Source organism: Saccopteryx bilineata, chromosome 3 (genome assembly GCF_036850765.1).
Source record: "Saccopteryx bilineata isolate mSacBil1 chromosome 3, mSacBil1_pri_phased_curated, whole genome shotgun sequence".
NCBI classification, from domain to species: Eukaryota; Metazoa; Chordata; class Mammalia; order Chiroptera; family Emballonuridae; genus Saccopteryx; species Saccopteryx bilineata.
This window is the reverse complement of record NC_089492.1, coordinates 278,350,904-278,373,964: the sequence shown is the minus strand read 5'-3', so window position 1 is coordinate 278,373,964 and position 23,061 is coordinate 278,350,904. Positions and strand designations below refer to the sequence as shown.

The window sequence follows — 23,061 nt, the reverse complement described above, 5'->3', positions numbered from 1 at the left end:
GGCAGCTGAGAGCTGGGACAGAAGCCCCAGAGGGCAGCAGGTGGGACTCACCTTCTCAATCAGCTCCATCAGGGGCTTGGCCTTGAGCTCCTCGATCTTGGTCTCGTTCATACACGCACGGTAGTATACCTGGGCCTTCTTTTCTGCTTCACTCACACTAGCTGTGGAGTTTTCTGGAATGACAAGAGGCAGACATTTGTGACACGCCCCCACGTGCACACTCTGGGCCCTGGGTGGTCTTTCTCAGGGACCTGGTTGTCAGGTTAAACAGCTAGGTCGTTGACTGTCAGGATGGTGGTGAGGAACTTGGTCAAAGCAGGTATGTGAGCGCCCCTGAGCAAGCCTGGCAAACTGGAGGTGCTCCCTGCTTTCAGCTGACCATGTTTCTGCCCCCTGGTGGCTGGGTTTGCAGTTGTGGCCCTGCATTGGCAGCACAGGCCACCCAGCGGGACAGTCTGCTTTCCCCGCTGGCCAACACAGGGCCCAGACATCCCGCCTGGTGCGTGGGACGGAGACTGCCTTGGTTTTCAGATCCAGGGAGGCCTTTCTTGTGATAAAGACTGGAGCTGGGTGGAACCCTTCACGGCCCCATTCATTACGAATTTGATTCCAGCCCGTTCCTCAGAGAAGCTGGGCATGCTCATCAGACTTCCAGCCGACTCAGGGGCCATTCGCTATTTCCCTTTCCAAATCGGGCAAGCAGCATCTCAGACCCTTACACTGGGTCACCTGGGAGACTGTCCCTTTCTCCCTGTCCTTGGGGCCCTGGGGTATAGGTGCCACCTGCTTAGGGCCATGGTCCTATATGTGTGAAAGCGCAGGGCAAGGTCCCATCTGCACCCTGACAAGGTGACTGCTTCCTGCCACTCAGGTCACAAAGGACCTACTATGTGCCTGGGCTCCCATGTCTGAGCTTTTGCCGTATAGCCCCACTCCATACCCCGCCAGAGTCCCCGACCCCCTCAGTTCCCTCCCTGGGGAACTCCTCACTGCTCCAGCCACTTTTTCTCATTTCATATTTGTCTTTCCGGATCCCGAAACTCCTTCTTGTGCTTCCTTCAAAGAACTATCCCCCAATCCCTACCTCCCTCATAAAGACTTTTCTGGCAGAATGTTATCCATTCACCCACTAAACAGATGCTGACTCTGTGCTAGGCTCTGTGTAAGCTCTGGGGATGCAGACGACCACATGCTTGTCCTCATGGAGTTCCCTTTCCAGCATGAAGACATGGTAAACACATCGAGAAGAAGCCCACCCTGGCTCTTCTGTGTGGGATACTGTCACACTCTCCCCAGCCTTCAGGCCCCTCTCTGGGGCCGTCTTTCCCAAGAGGTTCACTCATAAAGGCTCTCACCACTGAGCACCTACTGGGTGCCAGGCATTGGGCTGGGCACCAGGTTTTACAGACATGAGTAAGACCCACTCCCTACCCCCAAGGAGCACAAGGTCTAACAGCGAACACACATGCACTGCAAAGAAACGACCACGAGGCGCCAAAGTGCTTTGATTAATGCAAATTGGTTTTGGAACCCAGAAAAAAGTCACATCCTTGGGTGGGGTGGGGTCGGGGGGGCCTCCAGAGGACATCCTGTTTGAGTTGCTTCTGAAAGATGAAAAGCTATTCGCCAGGTGGAAGTGAGGGGAAGAGGGAACTGGGTTTGGGGGAGTTGGAGAGAGGGTGAGGAAAAGCGAGGAAGCACGCGGTCTGAAGAACTACACTTGGCGTAGCCAGTTGGTGCAAAGGGCACGAGTCACTTCCTGCCTAGTCTAATCAGCTTTCCCAGCCTCGCCCTGAGCTCCCCTGCCCCTCAAGTCCTTACCCTGAGCAACGTCAAGGTTTTCACTGGTTAGAGAGCATCAGCTCCTGCACTGAAGTCAGGGTGACAGTCCTGAAGAGGGGGTGGGGTAGTCTGAAGGGCGATATATGGTGACAGAGGTCCAAGGACCGCCATTACAAAGAGCTATGGAGGGTTTACACAGCCCTGGAGACCACAGGCTGGCACTGCCCAGCCTAGCAACACCTGCATGTCCCCTGTTCCCCCTGCAGGGGAGGGCAGGGACTTATCCCTGCTCCTCAGATTCACAAAGCAGAATACCAGGAAAAGCAAAGGAGTCTTCCCCACCCTCTCCCAGGGGCTGTTTCTATGACAATGCCTCCCAGCAGCTAGACTCCTGGAAGGGAAAGCCTGGATCCTCACTCCATGACAGATTTGGGAAGCAGCGTCTGGCCAGTCACCTGTGGCTCTGGCCGTGACCCTGAAATGTCAGGGCCAGCTCCAGGGGAGGCGAGCTTGCGCTCTGGCCCCTTCGAGGGACTGCGCCTCCCTCCCCCAGTGCCCCAAGGCCACTGAGATAAGAGGCCCAAGAGAGGCTCCAGGGAGAGACTGGCTGTACTCACTACAGCAACTTCCGGGCAGCCCCTTCTCTGAAACCTGGTCCAATCCCCAAAAGGTCACTGGGGTGAGGGGGAAGCTTCCAGGCCCCTTCGCTCTTTCATGGAGAGGCTGTCCCTGAGGAGTTCTCTTCCTCCCAGCTCCACACCTTGGGAGTCACGTCCACTCATTTCGCCACAAATGTCAAGTTCTTGTGGTTTGGCGGTTGCCGGGCTGAGTGTGGTGCCCATAAGGTCTACAATCTGGTGGATGAGACAGACAGACAGACAGCCACATGATGGTCACGAAGGCCTCTGACTGCACAGTGGGGCGAAGGCCATGAGAACGAGCATGCCCGAGGCCTTGAGAGGGGATGGCGGGGGAGGCTGGGATCCCTGCCGGAGCGCCAGGATGAGCTCACTGTGGAGCAGACGCAGGGGCTGTGCCTGGGATGCCTCTTACTAGTCCGTGTGCTGGTCGTCCCTGTCCTCCAGCACCTGCTGGGCACACAGAAACGCTCAGCAGTTTGTTGAAAGCACAGAGCCCATGCCTGCCTCTGAGGAGGGATACCGTATCTGGGAGCCGAGAGGGTGAGGAGGCCGGTGCCGCTTGCACAGGGAGGCAGGCGGGGCAGGAAGGGACGGGAGCAAGGGTCCTACCACGGGTTAGCGTTCATACCCCCACATTCCCATGCTGACGCTGCTGGGGCGGGACCCCAGGGGAAGAGACAGCCCCACCTCCCACCCCTCCGCCGCCCTCTGGCTGAGAGCCTACCAGGACCGCTGTAGCCCATTCTCCCGCCTTGTCACAGGGCACCTACTGGCAGGCACCGGGGACAAGAACTGAAGGGAGATGCCAGGTGGGAGGGCACTGTAACAGACCATGCGAGCGAGCGGCAAGGGGGTCCGGGCCAGGTGGCAGCGGAGAAGGGAGGAGAAGCAGTGAGAGATGGAGAGAGAGGAGTCAAGCACGCGGCCAAGGATCCCTGGCCTGAGCAGGGATTGCTGCTGAGGGGGTGGAGCACAGGGCACACATGGGGCAGGATGGGGGGTGGAATAAGCCACTCAGGTTTAGATATTTTATGTCGAAGATGTCTATTAGGCATCCAAGTGAACTCTGGGTAGGGATTTATAGAGCTGTGTCTTGAGCTACTTGGAGTCCCATTAGACAGAGGAGTATACAAAATCCTTAAAACTGCTGAGGCCCCAGACGACTCATTCTCAACAGGGGCAATACTGCCCCCAAGGGGAAGAGAATTAATTCTTAGGGGGCAGAAACAACTTACTCTGTCTATCTGTACATACAGCGTATCAGTGTTTTTCAACCACTTGGTCAGTATATGGTATGTTTGTGGTATGAACATTTTAGGAGGAGGCAATAACGAAAAAGGTTGAGAAACACTGCTCTGGATGATCTGGGCCTCGCCACCTCCCAGCTGCTGCCTGTCTCCTGCTCCTTTCCCCAGGGCCACCGTGCTCACTGTTCCTGCTGCCTGCCACACTCTTCCCCTCACATCCATGTGGCCGGTTCTCTCACTACATTCAAGTTTCTGCTCACACATCCCCTCCTCGGAAAACCCATCCCTTCTGGGCCTCCTCTTCCCTCTCAGGCTCTGCGTCCTCTTTGATTTTTTTCAAAGCCCTAACTCATCACACTCATATTATTTTTTTACTCATTTATTTGTTTACCGTTTCTCACCCCTGCCGGAATATAATTCCACAGGAAAAGACTTTCTCATCCCTTACGCAGCGCCCAGTACCTAGTGATGTCTGGTACACAGTGTACAATATATAACTGCTAGTGAATGAGTGAGCATTATGGGTGCTCCACAGAGCTATCGATTGCTTTGGCCTGAGGGAAGAAGCTCGGGTTCCAAGTGAAATCAGCCACAGCCTGCTTTTTAGGAGAAGCTTGCTTTCAAGACACCCTTGCTAGGTTTACTTCCCAGAAGAATGTTTCATGGGGTCATGCAAGGAGGACTCGACAGGGCAGTTCTCGGGAGTGAGTCCAGACAATGTTTTGGAGATGGTGGCACTGCCAGAGCCCCATTGGTATGGAAATAGTTTGGCAGCCCAGGGCCAGGCAAAAGGGCTCCCGGTTGCCTGGGTACTTCCTTTTAGGGACCCCGAGTTCCTGAAACTTCCTCAGTCACTTCCCCAAAGTCCCCATGAGGAAACACAGCACACCATTTAATCGGCCCACTTCTTTGTCTGGGAGTTTATATCGGAACAGCCTCTCCCACGTCACACCAGGGAGGAAACCAATGCCCAGGCAGCTGCCGAAAGGGGGGTCCCTGGGAATTCTGGCCAGGAGCATGGGGCCCCAACTCCACACCAGGGCAGGACCAGTGTTCGCCTGAGATAAAAACCAGACTCAGCTCAGACAATCCCAGCCCTCAGGAGCCCCATCCTGTGAGGGGATGTGGGGAACAGATAAAAAGAATGGTGCCTTTTTCTGAAGAATCAAAGGACTGATAATAACCATCACCATTTCCTGGTGCCTATGTCAGGCTGGCGAGCCTTGTGCTGAGATCTTTTCATTGCCACGCTGACACCCCGAGGTGCATATTATCACCTCATTTCAGGGAACAAGCCTAAGGAAGCAGGGCTCCTGTGTGTGGCACTGGCAGGTTGGAATGTTAACCCAGGCATTCTTCAGCCTCCTTGAGAAAATGAACTGCTTCCTCTGTGTGCCCGTGGCTGTGCGTGCCCGTGGCTGTGTGCGCGCGCGCATCTTGTCATAACAATTTCCACTGGTGGCTGTTTTTATCATGCCCAGTTATAGGCAAGAGGTTGGGTAACTTGTCCAAGGTCACCCATGTGAGTGGCTCAGGCTGCCAGGGCAGGAGCCTGACCTCTCCCTGCCTCCCTGTCCCTGTCCTTGCCTGCAGGCCGGCTCGGAACCCAGAGGAAGCCCTGAAACTATGCAGCCCCTGCCTGGAAGTCCTGGACACCCGCGCCCACCCTCAAGGGCAGTTCATTCATCAGTCCATTTAGGCATTCCCCACACAGGAGAGGGGGGCCCATGGCTGCAGACACGATCCTGGGTGAAAAACCTTTCCCAGAGTTCCCAGATTGCACAGGAAGGTAAAACTACACCCGACAGTAAACACTGGAAAGGCAAATCACAATAAAAACATATGAGATGTCACAGGATGACGTGCTTAACTGCGCAGTCGCTGACATGGACAAATTTAACGCTCCTGGGATGACTATGCGTTTCTCAGGGAGACTGCTGTCAGGGGTGGAAGAAAGGGAGGCCACTAACTTTTTTTTTTATGGAATCTGTATTTGCTCACATTGTTACAACAAGCAGGTATTAAAATTTTTTTGCATGTATTAATCTTATAATATGAGATAGAGTAAATCCAACAGGAACACAGAATGTGACTGTAGCTCAAGCCAGGAGAGGCTTTCCCTTTGGTAGACAGGGAAAGCATAAGGGAGGAAGCAAGTTTCAGAAAAGTCTTGCAGGACTGAGGGTGGGGATGGGGGGGGGGGGGTTAAGTACGCAGGCCAGCAGAACAGTCTGTGCTAAAACCACAGGCTGGAAAGCCGAGGGCAAGGCCCAGCCTAAGAGGTAACGCTTTCCCTAATAAACTAAGGCCGCTCTCCCGTCTCCCAGGACGACAGCCCCAGCTGGCAGCTTGCTTGGGTGGGCAGCAGCATCTCCTGGATGAGGCATCAGTGTCTCATGCAGCTGAGGCCACTTTGGCCTTCCAGCCAGCAGGCTGCAAGGACATGCCACAGTGGCCCTGGGCCTGGCTCAGCCACCTGCTACAGATCTGCCTGGACTTCCTCTGAGGAAGCTAGGGTGCAGTCCCTACTCAGAGAAAGGAGAGGTCCGCCCAAGGTCACGTGTGAGCTGACTGCAATAGCTGTTCTGCGTGGCCAGCTGACACAGCGCTCACCAGCACCCTGAATGTCCCCTCTCTGCCTTCCACCTGGGAAAGCCCTCCCGGCCAGCCTGGACAGCCTGGAAAGCCCCTGATGGTTCCAATCCCCATCAGCTCCCTCCTGCAGCCTGCCGGCTGACCCCCGTGCCTTGGGGAAGCTGAAACCAGCCGGGCCTGAAGCCCAAGAATGCAGTGGCCCACGCTCTTGAATTTTTTGTCTCCCACTCACCTGCCTCCTGACTTTTCAGCAGTTTCCAGGTTCCAAGGCCCACGGGCAAGGGGCCATTTCCGGACTAGGTCCCGGGAATGGGCTTACAGGGGAGGGGACCCCAGGATGTACCTTCTGGGGAAGTTCCTGGTCAATTCGACATGGGGTGGCCCTAGCTACTGTGTCCACCAGGCCTGGGGAGCTCAATCAAAAGCCACAGGGGAAAGGAGATGAATGAACCACTGTGGCCGCTCCGTGGCCTCTGCGTGGTGAATCTGACTCAGCTGAGTCAGCACAGATGGAAAGCAGATTTGAGGCCCCACAGCCCTGGGGCTGAATCCCAGCTCCACTATTGCCTAGATAATACATTGCCTTTGTATCTGTGAGTCTTATCTGTAAGACGGGCTTATACAGCCTACACCACGGCTTTAGTAAAATACAAGTAAACAGCCCAACACAGTCACGAGTATGCCCCACACCTCCTTCTCTGACAACTGGTGCCCATCAGTGCTTCCATGGGAAATAAAAGAAGCCCGGGCAGGAACTCATCTACCACACAGAGAAGGGCAGCTCTGCCTTGCTGAGGGCACTTACCGGGAGCCAGGCTCTGTGCTAAGCACTCTGACCATCACAGGCAAGTCAAACTCACAGGAACCTGGTGTGCTAGGCCGCATGGTCATTCCCATTGCATAGATAATGAAACTAAGCTGGGCAGAAGCTGGTTCATTTGTCTGAGGCCAGGCGGGTGATAAGCTAGCATGCCAGGACTGCCTGACTTCAAAACCCTACAGTGTGGCCTCCAGTAAGACCAGACCCTGGCCCTGCGTCCGGGGCCTGACACATAGGTCTGGCTGTTCCATGCCTGCTCAGTGCAGCTCCCTACCCCAGACCTTGACCTTCAGAGACAGGGTGAATGGAAGGCCAGAGCCCAAGATTTGAGGCCACTCCTCATGCGCTCTGCCACCCAGGGGGTAGACCCGGTCTGGCACAGAAACAAGGTCCGCCTAATAAGAACCAGCCCTAAAACCAGCAGGATCAGGCCCCACAGGGACCATACACAAGAGTCAGTTCTGGGCCTAACCGGGAAGTTGCAGGGCCTGCCCATCCGCTTTCTTCCCGTCCCATCTCGGGGCTACCTGCTCCCCGGGGCTGGAAACCCTTTCCATTCTGACCGGCAGTGCATCTTTGGCATAGTTACTTAACTTTTCTGAGCCTCAGTTTCCTCATCTATAAAATGGGAACCACAGTGCCTACATCCCCGGGTAGCTGTGAGGACAAAGGCGGTGGTGGGTCGAGCCTGTACAGTGCACAGAACCCAGCAGACACAGAGCAAAGGTCAGTCTCTTTCCCCTGTTCCTTCAGACCCTCCACGCTCCGAGCTCCCTGCAGGCTTTCTCCAGCAAGGTGGGAAGGGACCACACCTCTCCCTGGACTCAAAGGAGGTGGTGCAGACAGGGGACAGGACACATGACCAGAAGTGAGGCAAGCCCCAGCTCTCCCACCTACTAACCTATGTTGACGACCTGTTTCCTCATCTATCTAGCGCTTCCTAGGTTCTACCCTTCAGGATCAAATGGGATGATTTATACAAAAACCCCTCTGTAAACTATAAAGTGCTGTGCAAAAGTCAAGGGTGAATAACAGTGATACCAACATAAACAGAGCTGCCACAAGAGGCCAGGCCGATTCAAACAAAGCACTTTTATGTATTTTTCCATTTAATTTTCATAACCTGAAGAAGGCATAGTCCCCATTGTACTGATGAGTAGCCCAGAGAGGTTATATAACTGACCCAAGGTCACACAGAAAGTGGAAGAGCCAGAATTTGAATCCAGAGGCACTAGCCCATGTTGTTATCTTACCTGGACTATTCCCCCTCCTTGGTTGACAGTGCTTGCCCAGTTCCTGGCTGTGTCTTTAGGCACTGGGGAATGAACATCCCTGAGTTCCAGTCCGTCTACCACAGATGTATTTGCCTTTTAAGCTTTTAGTTCTGAAGTGAAAAGCTGTGTCCTCTTCCAAAGGCACTTGGGTGGCAGAAAGCAGGCAAGGGCGTTGCTGTCCCTGACATGCAGAGTGGCCAACATCTCCATCAAGTACCCTGCTCTGACCCTCAGGAAGACAAACAGGAGGCTGTGCCAGCGGGCACTGCCATGGGGTCCTGCCAAGGAGCTGCTGGGGGACAAGAAGAAATGGTGGAGGGGCTTCACCCAGCTACAGTGTTGCCCCCTGGGCTGGGAAAGCAAGGAAGGCTCCCCTTTTATCGAAAAGATACAGTTGCCTGAAATTTTGAACTGACAAATTGGAAGTTTTCTGTCCCTTTTTGAAGACTTGTCCCCTTTTAGGCATTTTCTTCTATTTTACCTATTTGTGAGTATCTTTCTTTTTTTTTTTTTTTTCATTTTTCTGAAGCTGGAAACAGGGAGAGACAGTCAGACAGACTCCCGCAGGCGCCCGACCGGGATCCACCCGGCACGCCCACCAGGGGCGATGCTCTGCCCACCAGGGGGTGATGCTCTGCCCATCCTGGGCATCGCCATGTTGCGACCAGAGCCACTCTAGCGCCTGAGGCAGAGGCCACAGAACCATCCCCAGCGCCCGGGCCATCTTTGCTCCAATGGAGCCTTGGCTGCGGGAGGGGAAGAGAGAGACAGAGAGGAAAGCGCGGCGGAGGGGTGGAGAAGCAAATGGGCGCTTCTCCTGTGTGCCCTGGCCGGGAATCGAACTCGGGTCCTCCGCACGCTAGGCCGACGCTCTACCGCTGAGCCAACCGGCCAGGGCCGTGAGTATCTTTCTTAAGGGTTCTTTTTTTTTTTTTTTAAGACTTTGTAAGTATTTGTCAAATCTAAGTTCCTGTATTGATGGATTAGTTGACTGGCTTTTTTTTTTTTTTTGTATTTTTCTGAAGTTGGAAACGGGGAGGCAGTCAGACAGATTCCCACATGCGCCTGACCGGATCCACTCGGCATGCCCACCAGGGGGCGATGCTCTGCCCATCTGGGGCGTTGCTCTGTTGCAACCAGAGCCATTCCAGCGCCTGAGGCAGAGGCCATAGAGCCATCCTCAGCGCCCGGGCCAACTTTGCTCCAATGGAACCTTGGCTGCAGGAGGGGAAGAGAGAGACAGAGAGAAAGGAGAGGGGGAGGGGTGGAGAAGCAGATGGGTGCTTCTCCTGTGTGCCCTGGCTGGGAATTGAACCTGGGACTCCTGCCAGGGCCAGTTGACTGGCTTTTCATGATTTACCTCTCCCACCATTTAGGGTCCCAGAATGGGGTCAGCAGGAGAGAGCTGGCAAAGTCTCAGCAGCTAAAGGTTCGAGTCAGGACCTCTTCTTGAGACAGCACTGAGTGTTATGGTTTCACGTGGAGGACCCCAAGGGGCAGATGTTAATTCAACAAACATTATCTAGGGATACAGCTGCAAACAAGATAGATGTGGGATTCTAATCCATGCATAAATGCACCAACACCCAGGGCCACTGGACGAAGGCCTCACAATGGACAAAGAGAAGAACTTTGATTAGAGGCTTACCTTGCAAGTTCAATAATCAGGAGGCCAAGGAAGACTGCTGCCTACAATGAATAACTCTCGGCTAAACCACTGTTAGAACTTTTATCTGATCACAACCTTAAAATCTGATCTAGTATGCTCAGCCTTGATGCTTTTTGCTCACAACTTACAAAAATCAGAGTCAAGAATACCAGTCAACAACTAAACTGCAGCTTGAAGCTGCAAGAGCAAGGATCACAACTGCCCGTATTTGTGCACCTACCACGTGCATACACACCATGTTCACACTTTACATGTGTGCGCTCTAGTTCTCAAAGCTCTGCAGTTTGGGTATTAGTCCTGCTTTACAGATGAAGAAACTGAGACTCAGAGAGGTAACGTACTCAGGATCACACAGGTGATGGGACAGGCATCCTAACCCATTTCACCTACTCCAAAGCCTGTGGCCCTCCCGTTCTGCCGAGCTCCTCCTTTGACTGGCCTGGCCAGGTGGGTCCGGCTGACAGGCCTCCTCTGCAGCCCATTCACTGGTCCCCCCGCCGGGTGCTTACCGAGGAGGTGCTTGATGATGGCTTGGTTGTGTTCCCAGAGGTTGCTGAACGTCCCCCAGCGTGAGTGGCCATCAGGCACAGGATTGGCTTTGATCCAGCCACCACAGGCATAGGTGAAGAAGTCCTGGCAGGGGTCCACCGTGGGGTCCATGGAACTCAAGATGGAGCTGGTCACTGAGACACAGGCCTGGCTGAGGCACACCCGGGGGGTTCCTGGCAGAAACAAGGACAAGAAGCAGGTGAAGGGTGGGCAGGGAGGAGGCTGCAGGAGTACAGGGCAGGTGGCCCCCCCTGCCCCTACCCTGGCCCTGACCAACAAGATTTGGAGCTGGATGGCCACTAGACCCTGCCAGAGAAATGACCTCAGTAGATTCACGATGTCCTGGCTTATAAAATGAGACTTCTGTTTAGTTGTCTAAAATCCTTTCAATGAAATAAGGCGTTTCTCTTAATATTCACTGACTTTTTATGATTCCCTGGTGTTCAACAAATTCATTCACTCATTCATGCATTCATTTGTTCAACAGGAAAACTACTTAGTATCTTCCAGGTTTTTTGCTGAGGGCAGTGTGTGTGTATGTGTGTGTGTGTGTGTGTGTGTGGTGTCTGTGTGGTGAGTGGTGAGGGATGTAAAAGCCCTTTTCTTCAAGAGCTAATCACTTAGTTGGGGTTACACACATTATAAAGGAAAAGTAAAAAAGACAACAACAGTAGGAGGAACATCTGTCATTCATTCTACAAACACAAACTGAGTATATTCAGTATGTGCCAAATGGGTAATGCACATACTACAATACCTGGACTTAGGAAGAAAGACTTTCAAGAATAGAAGGAACGATGAAAAATCATTTCCACTGAACACAAGGCAGGAAAGTGACCTCACTGAATCCTCAGAAAACAAACAAACAAACAAACAAAAAACAACGCAACCCTAACAGATCATTTTGCTTACAGTCGTTTTTACATAGAGGAAACTGAGGCACAGAGAGCAAAGCACCCCGCTCGGTGGCCAGTCGCATCTGAACCCCACCCTCTCTCTGCTCTGTCTGCTCTGGGCCTGGAAGGGAGCTCTCCTGGTGAGAAGCCCGCAGTGAACTGCCAGGAGGCAGGGCAGCCCCACCTGACAGGAGCAGCCTCAGGAGGGATAATAGTCCTCTGAGCTGGTTCTCACCAACATGGGTAGAGGTGGGAGGGCTCTCTGAAGGCCAGAGGCAAGAGCTGGGGGCTGGACCTCTGCCTCAAGCTTGATTGGTGGGCTCTAGCCAAGGAACCAAACTGGGAGCAGTCTCTGTGGTGGCCGTGGCCCAGGCCCAGGTAGCGAGATGAACCCGACTCTGCAGGAGATGGAGGCCAGAGATCCAGGCCGGTGACTCAGAACAGGCCCAGTGGAACTGTCTGTTGACACAGCTGTGCTGGTGATAAGAGGGACTGTGTACTGAACTCAGCCCTGCACCAGGTACTTCACATGTGCGTGGTCTCATTCAGGCCTCAGAACAAGCCTGAGACACAGGTGGGATGCCCCATTTAAAGACGAGATAACTTAGGCTCTGAGTGAGTCAGGAAACAAGGCCAGGGAGCTGCGTGGCAGAGCCCAGACTGAAGCTAGCTCCGTCCTGCTGCAGTGACTACGGCGGGGGCTTCCGCCTTCCCTCATCGCCTCTTTGCTGGTCACACCAGGGGCTGCCGTGGCCCTTCTGGTGAGTTCGGCCTCTCCCCTGCACTGGGAGGAGTGAGGCAGGGGATGGCGCAGGTGCTGTGAGCTCTCAGACCCAGGTTCAAAGACCAGCTCTCTGCTCTGGCTGTGGGCCTTGCACTGGTGACTTCATCTCTCTGAGCTTCAGTTTCTCCATTTAGAAATGGGGAAGAACAGCAGGACCAATTTCCCAGGGACGATGAAACCACCTCATGGCTGAGCATGGGGGTTCAGCTCCCCCGTGTCTTAGGGACGAAGGCTGCCAGGCCAATCTTTAGAGAGCAGGAACAGCGCACCAGCCGGCTGGTCAGCCTGTAGGCTATTAACATCTGATGACAACTGCACAGTCCTGCAGGCTGACAAGGGTGCTGCACAACAGCACCAAACTCAGGGTGACTCTTCTGAGGTAACTACTTGTTTTGAGACGCCTGTACAACAATTCAAAATCATCTAGCCATTAGGTATGAAAACAGGGAAAGGAGACGGCAGGGAATAGGCCCCACTTTAAACACCTCTAAATCAGATCATCTTAAGCAAAGGTGCACGGCCCACTCCCCACCAGGGGAACGTACCAGAATCTTTATGGGAGGTGGGGGCAGGGGAAGAGAATTTCTGTGCAGTTTGAAAAAGCCTATTCACTATTACGATATAACTTCACATTTGGAAGAGGAAAAGAATACCTATTGTTTTTGTACAACAAACTACAGGAAGTAAAGGCTGACAAAATCTTGACTGCTGGGAATGCCCAGAAGACAGAGTATAAGAGGGTGATCCCCAGAGAGCGAGATACATCAGAATGTGTGTGGGGGCGCGCACACATGTGGGGGGAGGCGGGAGGGGAGAAAGATTGATTTGTAGTTATCAAAAAGGAATTTGGGTTCAAATCAAAGAAACCAGGCCCCAAGAATTAGCCTGAGTTCTTCACTAAGCACCATAAGCACCCAGGCGTGAGGTCAGGTCTCCATGTGGTACTTAGGCAATAAGCTTTGCTTGCAGATTCTTTATCAACTATTCCTGGCCCAATGAGTACTTGATGCATATTTGATTAAATGACTGTTCCCGGGCCCTTCTCATACTCAGGCTCCATCTCCTTGGGGAAACCTTCCCAGACCCTCATTCTTCCCTGTGCCCCTTGACCTCCCAGGTGTCAGAGAAGCGAGCAAAGACTAAGCTGTGTCATGGCCGTCTCCCTGTCTACCTCCCCCACTAGAGTGTACGCTCGAGGGCAGGGCCAGCATCTTACTTGCTTTTATACTTCCTTTGTCCAGCATTGTACTTGGCACTTAGCAGCTGTCCAATAGATGTTTGTTGAATGAATGAATGAGTGAGTGAATGAAAGAGCTTCGCCCAGGACTTGGAGACTACCTGTGGAAGCAGGAAATACTTCTGCCCTTTGGAATGTGCATGGACACTTGTCTGGACAGTACCTAGCATCGACTCTAAGACACGTCAGAATATTTTCTAGAAGAAGTTATTGTTTTGCTGCTGCTGTTTATAAAACACCTGCAAGTTTCTAGAAAGGAGGGTGCAGCAGGAAGGTGCATAAAGTGCCCAGATATAACTTAGAGGTAGGTCTTTCAGAACCCACAAAGAATTTGCTTTGTCTGGCCTTATGTTTGCTTAGATGTGGCCAGTGCCAGCACCTGCTGCTGGGTAATGAGGTTATTGTCAATATCTGTGTGGCCACTGCTTTCCCAGGCCCAGGCAGCTGATGAAAACACACGGGTTGACTCAAGGGCCACCTGACTGTGGCCCAGCTCCACCCAGAGTTCCTTTCACCTAGGTCCAGGCTGAGAAAACCCTTCTACATTCCTGAGAAGCTGGGACAGAGGCAGAAATGGATTCCTTCCTTGAGCCCCTTTGTGGCCCAATCACTAGGAGCCACCCCTTGGCGGTCCCTTTCGGTTTCTGGTGGAGAAACACCTTGGGAACTCCTGGGACAGTCTCAGGGCGACACTGGCTGCTGGAATCTCACCTGCTCTCCAGGCACAGGGCCTGAAGCTGGGCAGGTAAGGCTGGGCAGGGTCCACACTGCCCGGGCAGGATGTTCTGAACTAAAGCAGATTTAGGCCAGATCTTGCCTCAGGCAAGGTGGCAGGACAGGACAGGAGGACTCAGTGGAGAAAGGCTGTTCCCAGCTTTGTTCTTCTTGTTCCTTTGTCTATTCCATCACTTATTTATTTGATGTGCAAACTATTTGCACATCTATGGCATGTAGGCACTATGTCAAGTACATATGGTTAAGACCCTGAAAATCATTAATTAATCAAATATGCATTAAGCACCTGCTGAGCCAGGATTAGGTGGTAAAGGATCTACACTAGGGGTCCCCAAACTACAGCCTGCAGGCAGGACCGCATGCGGCCCCCTGAGGCCACTTATCCGGCCCCCCGCAGCGCACTTCCGCACTTCTGGAAGGAACACCTCTTTCATTGGTGGTCAGTGAGAGGAGCATAGTTCCCATTGAAATACTGGTCAGTTTGTTGATTTAAATTTACTTGTTCTTTATTTTAAATATTGTATTTGTTCCCGTTTTGTTTTTTTACTTTAAAATAAGATATGTGCGGTGTGCATAGGGATTTGTTCATAGGTTCTTTTATAGTCCGCCCTCCATCGGTCTGAGGGACAGTGAACTGGCCCCCTGTGTAAAAAGTTTGGGGATCCCTGATCTACACATCATGGAGGTGCTTGACATAGAGTAAGCACTCATTGAAGGTTTGTGGAATGAATGAATGAATGAATGAATGAATGAATGAATAGTGCTTGATACAGGAGGGATGTAAGGATGATTCAGATGAAGTCCTGCCCCCTCTCCAGGCCCCCAAACTTTTTCTGTATCCCAGTCCAGCATGGCCATCCGGGCGGGCCAGCAACTTCACAGTGGAGAAGGCTCAATAAAGCCTGGGGTGAACGCTCCCAGATCCTGTAAAGGTTCACAATCTCTCTGATGGGATGAGTGACCAGATGACCCAGTGTGTGGGGCTGGACCCTCAGAAGCAGTTCAACCAGGTGGTCAACCTGCTTTCGGAAAGCTAGATGCTGGGGCACAGGGGAGTGAGAGACCCTGAAATTGGCTGGACCCCCCACCCTTGTTTTTCACTTGGATCTGTCATTTCCAGTTCCATAAATGCCTACTGAACATCAGGTCTGTGTGCGGAGCCTTGGCTCTGGGGCCTAATGGCCTGTGGTTGAATTCCAGCTTCTTCAATCCCTCTTGCAGTAACCTCAGACCACTCACTTAGTCTTAACTGCCTCAGTTTCCTCATATGTAAAATGAGGCCAAAAGTAACCACACCTCAAAGGGTTGCTATAAAGAGAAAATGAGATTACATTTGTAAAGAAGAGGTGTGGTATTTGGTCCATGAAAAGAATTAAGTAAACAGAAGCCACTATGACTGTTTTGTTGGAACTAAGGATGGTGGACAGTGCCAGCCTGTATGTCTCACAGCCCACACATCCTAACAACAATAATACCCACAGTTAGGGTTAAAGAAATCCTAGTAGGCACCAGGTATGTGCTATACATTATCTCTAATCCTCCGAGCCATCCCCACACTGGGCACTGTTTTGCCATGCAAAGTAGAGAAGACACTGGCTCTGGGAGATTAAGTGACTTGTCCAAGGGCATAAGGATGCAAAGTTGCCAGGCCAGGATTTAGACGCATGTCCTTCTGACCCCGAAACCTTCACACCGCCCATACCGCCCACCTGCCAGGCCTCAGGCTATGTTAGCAATCCGAGTCCGCCAGACCGATGTCTGTCCGTGGCCTTGGGGGCCAGTCCAGTTCCAGCTCCAGCAAGGAAGCCCCCCTGCACAAGTGGACAGAGCTGAGGGCAGGGTGAGGCGAGCCCGTGAGGAAACACAGAGGCACCTACTTGTCTGGTACTGGATGCCCAGCACTGCCACACAGGCCACCAGTCCTGCCGCCAGAAGTGCCACCAACAGCACCAGCCGCTTCTCCACCTGGGTCCGCGTGGCCCAGCATCTCTGGCCACTCCCGGGGCTGTGGAAGTTCACCTGCAGTGAAGGAGGCAGGAGGGACGGGGAGGACGTGAGCCCAGGGCCCCCACACCCCAGGAGGAAGGGGCTGCGTGGCAGGCTCAAGCCGCGGGGAGACATCAGGGTGGCCCTCCTGCCTCAGGGGTGGTCTGGCTCCCACGGACCAGGTCCTAATCCAGGAAAGGAAGCACCACCCTGCTCAGCCACTCAGATTTACTCCTAAACTTCAGGGAGTCAAGTGGCTCAATCCAGTCTGGATGGTGTTTTTTTGTGTGTGTCATTTGATATGGGTGGAAGGAAAAAAACAGCTTTTCCCTGTTTTTCCAGTAAGGAGTTTAAAAAAGAACAGGATGTTTGGACTTGCAGGCATCCAGTGAGTGTCCAGCTGGGCTCTCCTCAAAGCCCTAGCATCACAGGCTGGGACAATACACCACAAGGATGACGCCACCAGAGCTCACACTTCCCAGGAGCGTGGACGTCCTCAGCTCATTAAACCCAACAACCCCAAAAGGGCTATTATTAGTTCTCTTTCTGACAAATGAGGACATGAAAGTCCAGAGAGGGAAGACCCTGCCTCTCATCACACAGCTGAATGGGCAAAGCTGGAAACTGACTCCACGTCTGTGATTCTGGAGCCATCGGTGGGTCAAAGATTTGAGTCTTGGGAAGATGTCAGGGGAGATGCTATGGAGAAACAGCTTCATCCAGGCAGGGTCCTCAAAGAAAAGAAAAATGTCCCCAGCCTCACAGTCTAGCTAAACAGGAAGGGAGTCACAATGAGAGGAAGTGGAGGGCGTGGCAGGGCCTTAGGGGCTGAGGAGGGACTCGCTAGCCAATAGCACTTAGGGACCTCAGCCTGGGGGCAGCTCAGGGGCTCCCCTCTGTTTTAAAAGGTTACTTCCTGCAAAAGCCAGGACCACGATACAGGAGGGGTCTCCTGAAGGTGGAGCTCAGTTCAGTGTCATTATGACTGTGTGTCAACAGCTGAGCACCAACTCAGGGCCATGTGTGTGGCAAAAACTGAGAGGAAGACAGACTCTTTCATTTTCAGGGGCTCACAGCCCAGCAAAGAGGCAGATAAAGACACAGACTGGGGTAGGCAGTCAGGGAAGGCTTCCTGGAGGTGGAGGATAACTGGGCTGGGTCTTGAAGAGTAAGATGGAGCTGGCCAGGTGAATGGGGAAAGAAAGGGGTATCAGGTGGCAAGGCTTAGATCCTAAAGGGCATCTATAAGCAGGTTTAAAGAATGTGGGCTCCAGCTAACCAGGCAGTGGCACAGTGGATAGAGCATAGGACCGGGATGCAGAGGACCCAGGTTCGAGACCCCGAGGTTGCCAGCTTGAGCGTGGGCTCATCTGGTTTGAGCAAAAAGCTCACCAGCTTGGACCCAAGGTCGCTGGCTCGAGCAAGGGGTCACTCAGTCTGCTGTAGCCCCAATGTCAGGGCACATATGAGAAAGCAATCAATGAACAACTAAGATGTTGCAACGAAAAACTAATGATTGATGCTTCTCATCTCTCTCCATTCCTGTCTGTCTGTCCCTATCTATCCCTCTCTCTGACTCTCTCTGTCTCTGGAAAAAAAAAAAAAAAGAATAAAGAATGTGGGCTCCCACCAGCTGGAGAGACATGATTAGATTTGCCCTTTGGAAAGGCCAGGGTAGAGCAAACGAGGCTTGGTGGCAGGGGGTGGGGAGGGAAAGGAGCCACCAGGGAAGCTGAGGAGACCCAGACTCTGACCTGTGAATAACCCACCAGCAGCTGGGGCTGGGGCTGTCCCGGGAGCTAGGTCACCAAAGAGTCTCACCCTGGCACTTGGGAACCTAAGGCTGGTTACCTTGGGGAAGAAAGGGCACTGAGTGGCCTCATGGTCATCATTAGATATTTTCTGGCCTGGAAATAACTAAAAATTGTGCTGTATCAAAGAAAGGGGAACATTTAAGAACTCGTGAAAAGGAAACTTGGGTTCTCAAAGCGAGAAAAGGAACTTGGGCCCAGTCATATTTTCCGTGGAGGTCCAGGAGGCTTAGAAACCGAAGCAGCTATGTCAGGTGGGGGAAGGGTGCCACCTTCTAAAATCCCTGAAGAACTTATTTTAAAATGTTGAGAAACAAAGATTCTGACCGCACTACTGCTCTAACGTTAGCGCTTGGGCTGAGAGGGCCTGGTGTGGAGACAGAGAGCCGGGTGGCGCTCTCGCGCTCACAGCACTGTAAGCTTTATAAAGTCTTCTTACACAGTTTCCCTTGTATTCAGAGGGGTCCCAAAGGATATGAAGCAGGCGCTGACACTTATCCCTAGTTTTCCTGCTAGTCCTGCCCTTGGACTTGTCTCACCTTCTGCCTCCTGCTCTAAGCCTCTCAGTGCCCCCTGATTATAGCTTAGCTCGTGGGGGAGGCGGTGAAAGGCAGAGAGGCAGGGAGGCCTCTGCCTGGCACTAGCCCTGGGAAGCTGGGGGGCACAGCCATCAGGCTGGGGGAAGCAGGAAAACCTCGCCTTATGTGGGCAGAGCCATACACAGTCCAGGCGAGGAATCTGAGGTGCAGGAAGAGAAGAAAAAAAAAATAATGAAAGGAAGGGAGACAATGAAAGGAACAGAAGGAAGGAGAAAAGAAAAAAAAACCCCAGAGTAATAATGGCAGCTAATATTTGAGTGCTTTCTGTGTGCCTAGCATCGTGTTCATTCTGTTTTGTTGCTGGGCGGTTCTATTCTACCGTTCAACATCCCTGAGAGGAGGTACTAGCATTAGGTCCAGAAGAAACACGAGAAGGGGCAGAGGAAGAGAGAGACGAGCCAGAACGACCATCTCCCAGAGCCCACAGCCTCAGCCCAATGGCCATGCTGTCCCCAAGGAGCAAAGTGGAGCTGAGTCTCATTGTTGGATGGCAAGCAAACACATGGTGTTCACTGTAAAATTTAATTAGATTTAAGTCAGAAACAAATTAGAAATTCATAGTTCCAGGAAGACATGGCAAATGGAATTTGAAAGTAGGGTTTTTATCCTTTGTGATGGTCTTTGCTCGACTCCTCCTGCCCAGCTGAGGGCCTCTGGGTTTTACTGGACAAGCCCCAAACCCATCTCTGAAGGTGGAAGGAGTCCAGAGGCACCCTCCTGGGGCAGCAGAAGTCACCTGGAGGCACTGTGCGCTGATCAAGAGCCCTCTCCAGGTTGGGGGTCCAATTCCCAGTGCCACGGATAGGGCTGGGGCCGCAAACGTGAGTGGCTGGCCGGTCCCTTCTCCTCTCTGAGCCCGCAAGGAGTCCCGTCCTGCCTCCTTCAGAGGACCCGGCAAGACAGGTCACAACAAGGGGAGGAGGCAAGTGGTTTCTCACGGCCCTTTTGGAAAGGAGGGCATGTCAATGTAAGGTAGGAGCAGGAGGGGCGGGCAGTCCACTCTACTCTGGGTATGTGACCATTGGCCAAGGAGCAGAGCTGACGCTTCGAAGACCATCACTGTAAATGCTCAGCTCATTAGTGGGTTTAATATTCCATTTATTGTCATGTGAGACAGAACAGAGAATGAGACAGAAAGAAAAGGGTGCCCTCAAAAGAGAGCGGTGGAGAGGGAGACAGGAGAGAGAGAGAGTGCAAGAGAAACAAAATGCGAGGAAGAAAAATAGTGGAGCTGTGCAGCCCGAGTTCCCAGGGTTTCCACGGCCAAGGGAACAAAGCCCTAATAGGGATAAATATTCAGTTACAGAAGGGAGCGCCCAGCTCACCTAGGCTTACAGCAAGAACGAGTTCTGCAGGCAGTGCTTCAGGGGAGATCGGGCTGCCACTGCCCGGGGCCCAGGAGACTAACCAGCAGCAGAAGGGGTGGGAGGCAGGCAAAGCCCAGTATTCAGACAAAGCAGGGAGTCAGGAGGGACGGCAGTGGCTGAACCACAGCCAGGCCTCCCAGCAACCTGGGCTTCATGGAGCAGCACACAGGAGTCAGTCTGGCTAAGGGGTTGGCAGGGAGCCCAGCCCCGGGAGCCCAGAAGCCTGGCCACCCCACGAGGGCTGGCAAGGCAATCAGGCTGCCTTTCTTAGAGTCAGTCTTTCAGAGCAGACAGATGAAGACAGCTTGGCCCTCCATGAGGGTGTTGGGTTGGGGAAGTTTCTTCTGGAAGTTTCCATATGGTGGACTTCTGGCTGAAGCCACTGGGGCCAGTCCAGAGAAAAACTGTTAAGTCCTCTGGTCCTCCCATCTCTTCTTGGTGCCCTACCTGTCCCAGGACCCCAGGCCAGACTCGCCTAGTGACTGATAACAGCCGAAAGGAGTTCCCGTTGTGGAGGACAGAACTTGAATCTTAGCAGGAATCAAAGTCTACACTCAGAAGGAGCACTCTCAGGTTCTCTTTGCTTCCCCGAGGGAACGCCCAGCTGCCAACAGCACAAGAGAAAGGGCACAAAACTGGGGAGTCAAAGGTCGCCCTTGACTTTACCGAGACCCTATGTGTGGCAGTGGGCCACCTCGGGGCCTTTGTCTCCTAGCTTTAAAGTGAGGAAACTGGATGAGGTCCCAGGTCTGACCATCTCAGATTCTAGAACAACTCTAAGGCCAAGTGTAAGTCTCTAACAGATGGCTGAAGAGGAAAGGACCTTCAGGTAGGTGGAGAGGTCTTTTCAAAGGATTGAGTGGGACTGTCCCTGAAATCACCTTTGAAAGATGGTCTTGTGCATGCCAGGAAAAAAAAAAAGAGAAAACTAACACTAAGAATTAAATATAAAATATAAATATGATATAAAAAAGCTTTTTTTTATTTTTTAATGTCTATTTTATAGATTTTAAAGAGAAGACAGGAGAGAGCAGGAAAGAGACGAGAACATCTGTTCCTATATGTGCCCTGACCAGGGATCGAACCAGTAACCTCTGCTGCTTCAGGACAATGCTCTAACCCAGTGGTCCCCAACCTTACGTGACCGAGACAAGCATCAAGAGTGAGTCTTGGATGTAACAGAGGGAATCTGTTCATTTTTAAAAAATAAAACATCGTTCAGACTTAAATATAAATAAAACAGAAATAATGTAAGTTATTTATTCTTTCTCTGCAGACCGGTACCAAATGGCCCATGGACCGGTACCGGTCCGTGGCCCGGGGGTTGGGGACCACTGCTCTAACCCCAATCAACCTACCAGGCCAGGGTGCTTTTCTTTTCCTTTAAAAAATGGATTGTTAGAAGTAACTGGATGAGTTCCAAAGGTTTTGGTAAATAGTCATGACCATTTACTCCCCAGTTAGGCTGCAGGGGTAACTTAGCTTTTTCCTTTTGAGGCGCTGAAATGGTGTGTGCCGGGGTGTGGGCAGGCCAGGCAGCGAGTCCAACCAGAGCACAGGCTTCCAAGAGAAAAGCTATGACATTTAGGGCATCACTGAGATATCACGCCTGGTGAGTTTGGATGATAACACCTGAATCCATTTTCTGTGCACTGTACCAAAGGCTTTCACCTGCATTGTCTCATTTCAATCTTTGCAACAGCTCCAAGAGGCGGATTAATAGTATTAACCCCATTTTGCATGAAAAAAGCTGTCTAAATGAGTTGCTTTCAGGTCTCAGAGCCCACGAGAGGCAAAGCTGGGGCTCCATGTTAGAGCTATCTGGTTTTAAATTCTGCACTTGGCCCTGGCTGGTGGCTCAGTGGAGAGAGCATTGGCCCAGCATATGGACAACCTGGGTTCGATTCCCGGTCAGGGCACACAGGACAAGCGACCATCTGCTTCTTGCCACCCTCCCCTCCCCCTTCTCTCCTTATTCCCCTCCCGCAGCCAGTGGCTCAATTGGTTCAAGCATGGCCCTGGGCACTGAGGGTAGCTCCATTGGAGCGCATCAGCCTCAAGGGCTAAAAATAGCTCAGTACTTGAGCACTGGCCCCAAATGGGGTTACCCGGTGGATCCTGGTCAGGGCGCATGCAGGAATCTGCCTCACTATCTCCCCTCCTCTCACCTTAAAAAAAAGAAAAATCTGCATTCAGTCCACAGTGACAAATTTTGGTGAATTGCAATGAACTTGTGCCTAAAATATGAGGTAAAGGAAAAGAAAAGTCCTTTAAGGTGAGGTACAGGTAGAACTTGGCTTCAGCTAAATTCCATACTTTGTCAGCGTATTCAGTATGAAAGGTGGCAAGTTTGACTAAAAGACGGGCGCTTTCATTTTCTAGCATCCGTATCAATAACTCTGGGGCTCCTAGAACCAGTTAGCTTCAAATTCTTGAGAAATCAAGTAGCTTATTTTTAGAGCTGCCCTGGCAAGAGAGGGGGGTTTGAGAAGACTGGCTCTTTTTCTAAAAGCCTAAAAGTGAGGAAGCAGTTGTGTTTCTAGCAACCAACTCATAGGAAATTATCCAAAAGGCTGAGAGATGGTCAACTGCAGTGCTGCAGTTATCGGGCCTGCTGTCCAACTCTAGTGGATTGACTAAATATATCATGATCTATTGGTGCCGTAAGGTAATATGGTTTTTAAACAACACAGAAAACTGTTTATGAAGTGGCATTAAATGAGAAAAGCAGGATGCGACATCGTGTCCTTTGAGTCAGCTCAGCTATGTTTAAAAACATATGCTACCTGCAAATGTGAAAAACCGGAAGTTATTACCTGAGAGCATTGGGATTACTGTTTCTTTTTTAAAAAATCTTTATATATATACTGGACTCTGTTTTTCCACAAATGAGCATGCAAAGTCTGTACATTGGACAGAAACCTTAATGATTAAAAACAAAACTTTCCTTCATAAATGAAGGTGGATGGGGTCACGACTCAGAGGAACACACATTGGACTAGTTCACATTTGCTTTGGGGAAGTTGTGGGGGCTTAAGTTAAGCCAGACTGGGTACCCACAGAAATGCC

At 52.0% G+C, this 23,061-nt stretch overlaps 1 protein-coding gene across 5 annotated transcripts in view; it reads right to left on the bottom strand.

Moving 5' to 3' along the window:
* The window catches only part of ECE1 (endothelin converting enzyme 1), a 113,834-nt gene that overhangs the window by 36,528 nt on the left and 54,245 nt on the right, over positions 1 to 23,061 (bottom strand). For all 5 annotated transcript variants that reach the window (XM_066270196.1, XM_066270197.1, XM_066270198.1 and 2 more), the window contains 3 exons: positions 16,107 to 16,248; positions 10,538 to 10,750; positions 52 to 173 (listed from right to left, as the gene is read on the bottom strand). In XM_066270196.1, the coding sequence (XP_066126293.1) occupies positions 52 to 173; positions 10,538 to 10,750; positions 16,107 to 16,248 (477 nt within the window). The remainder of the gene's footprint in view (positions 1 to 51; positions 174 to 10,537; positions 10,751 to 16,106; positions 16,249 to 23,061) is intronic.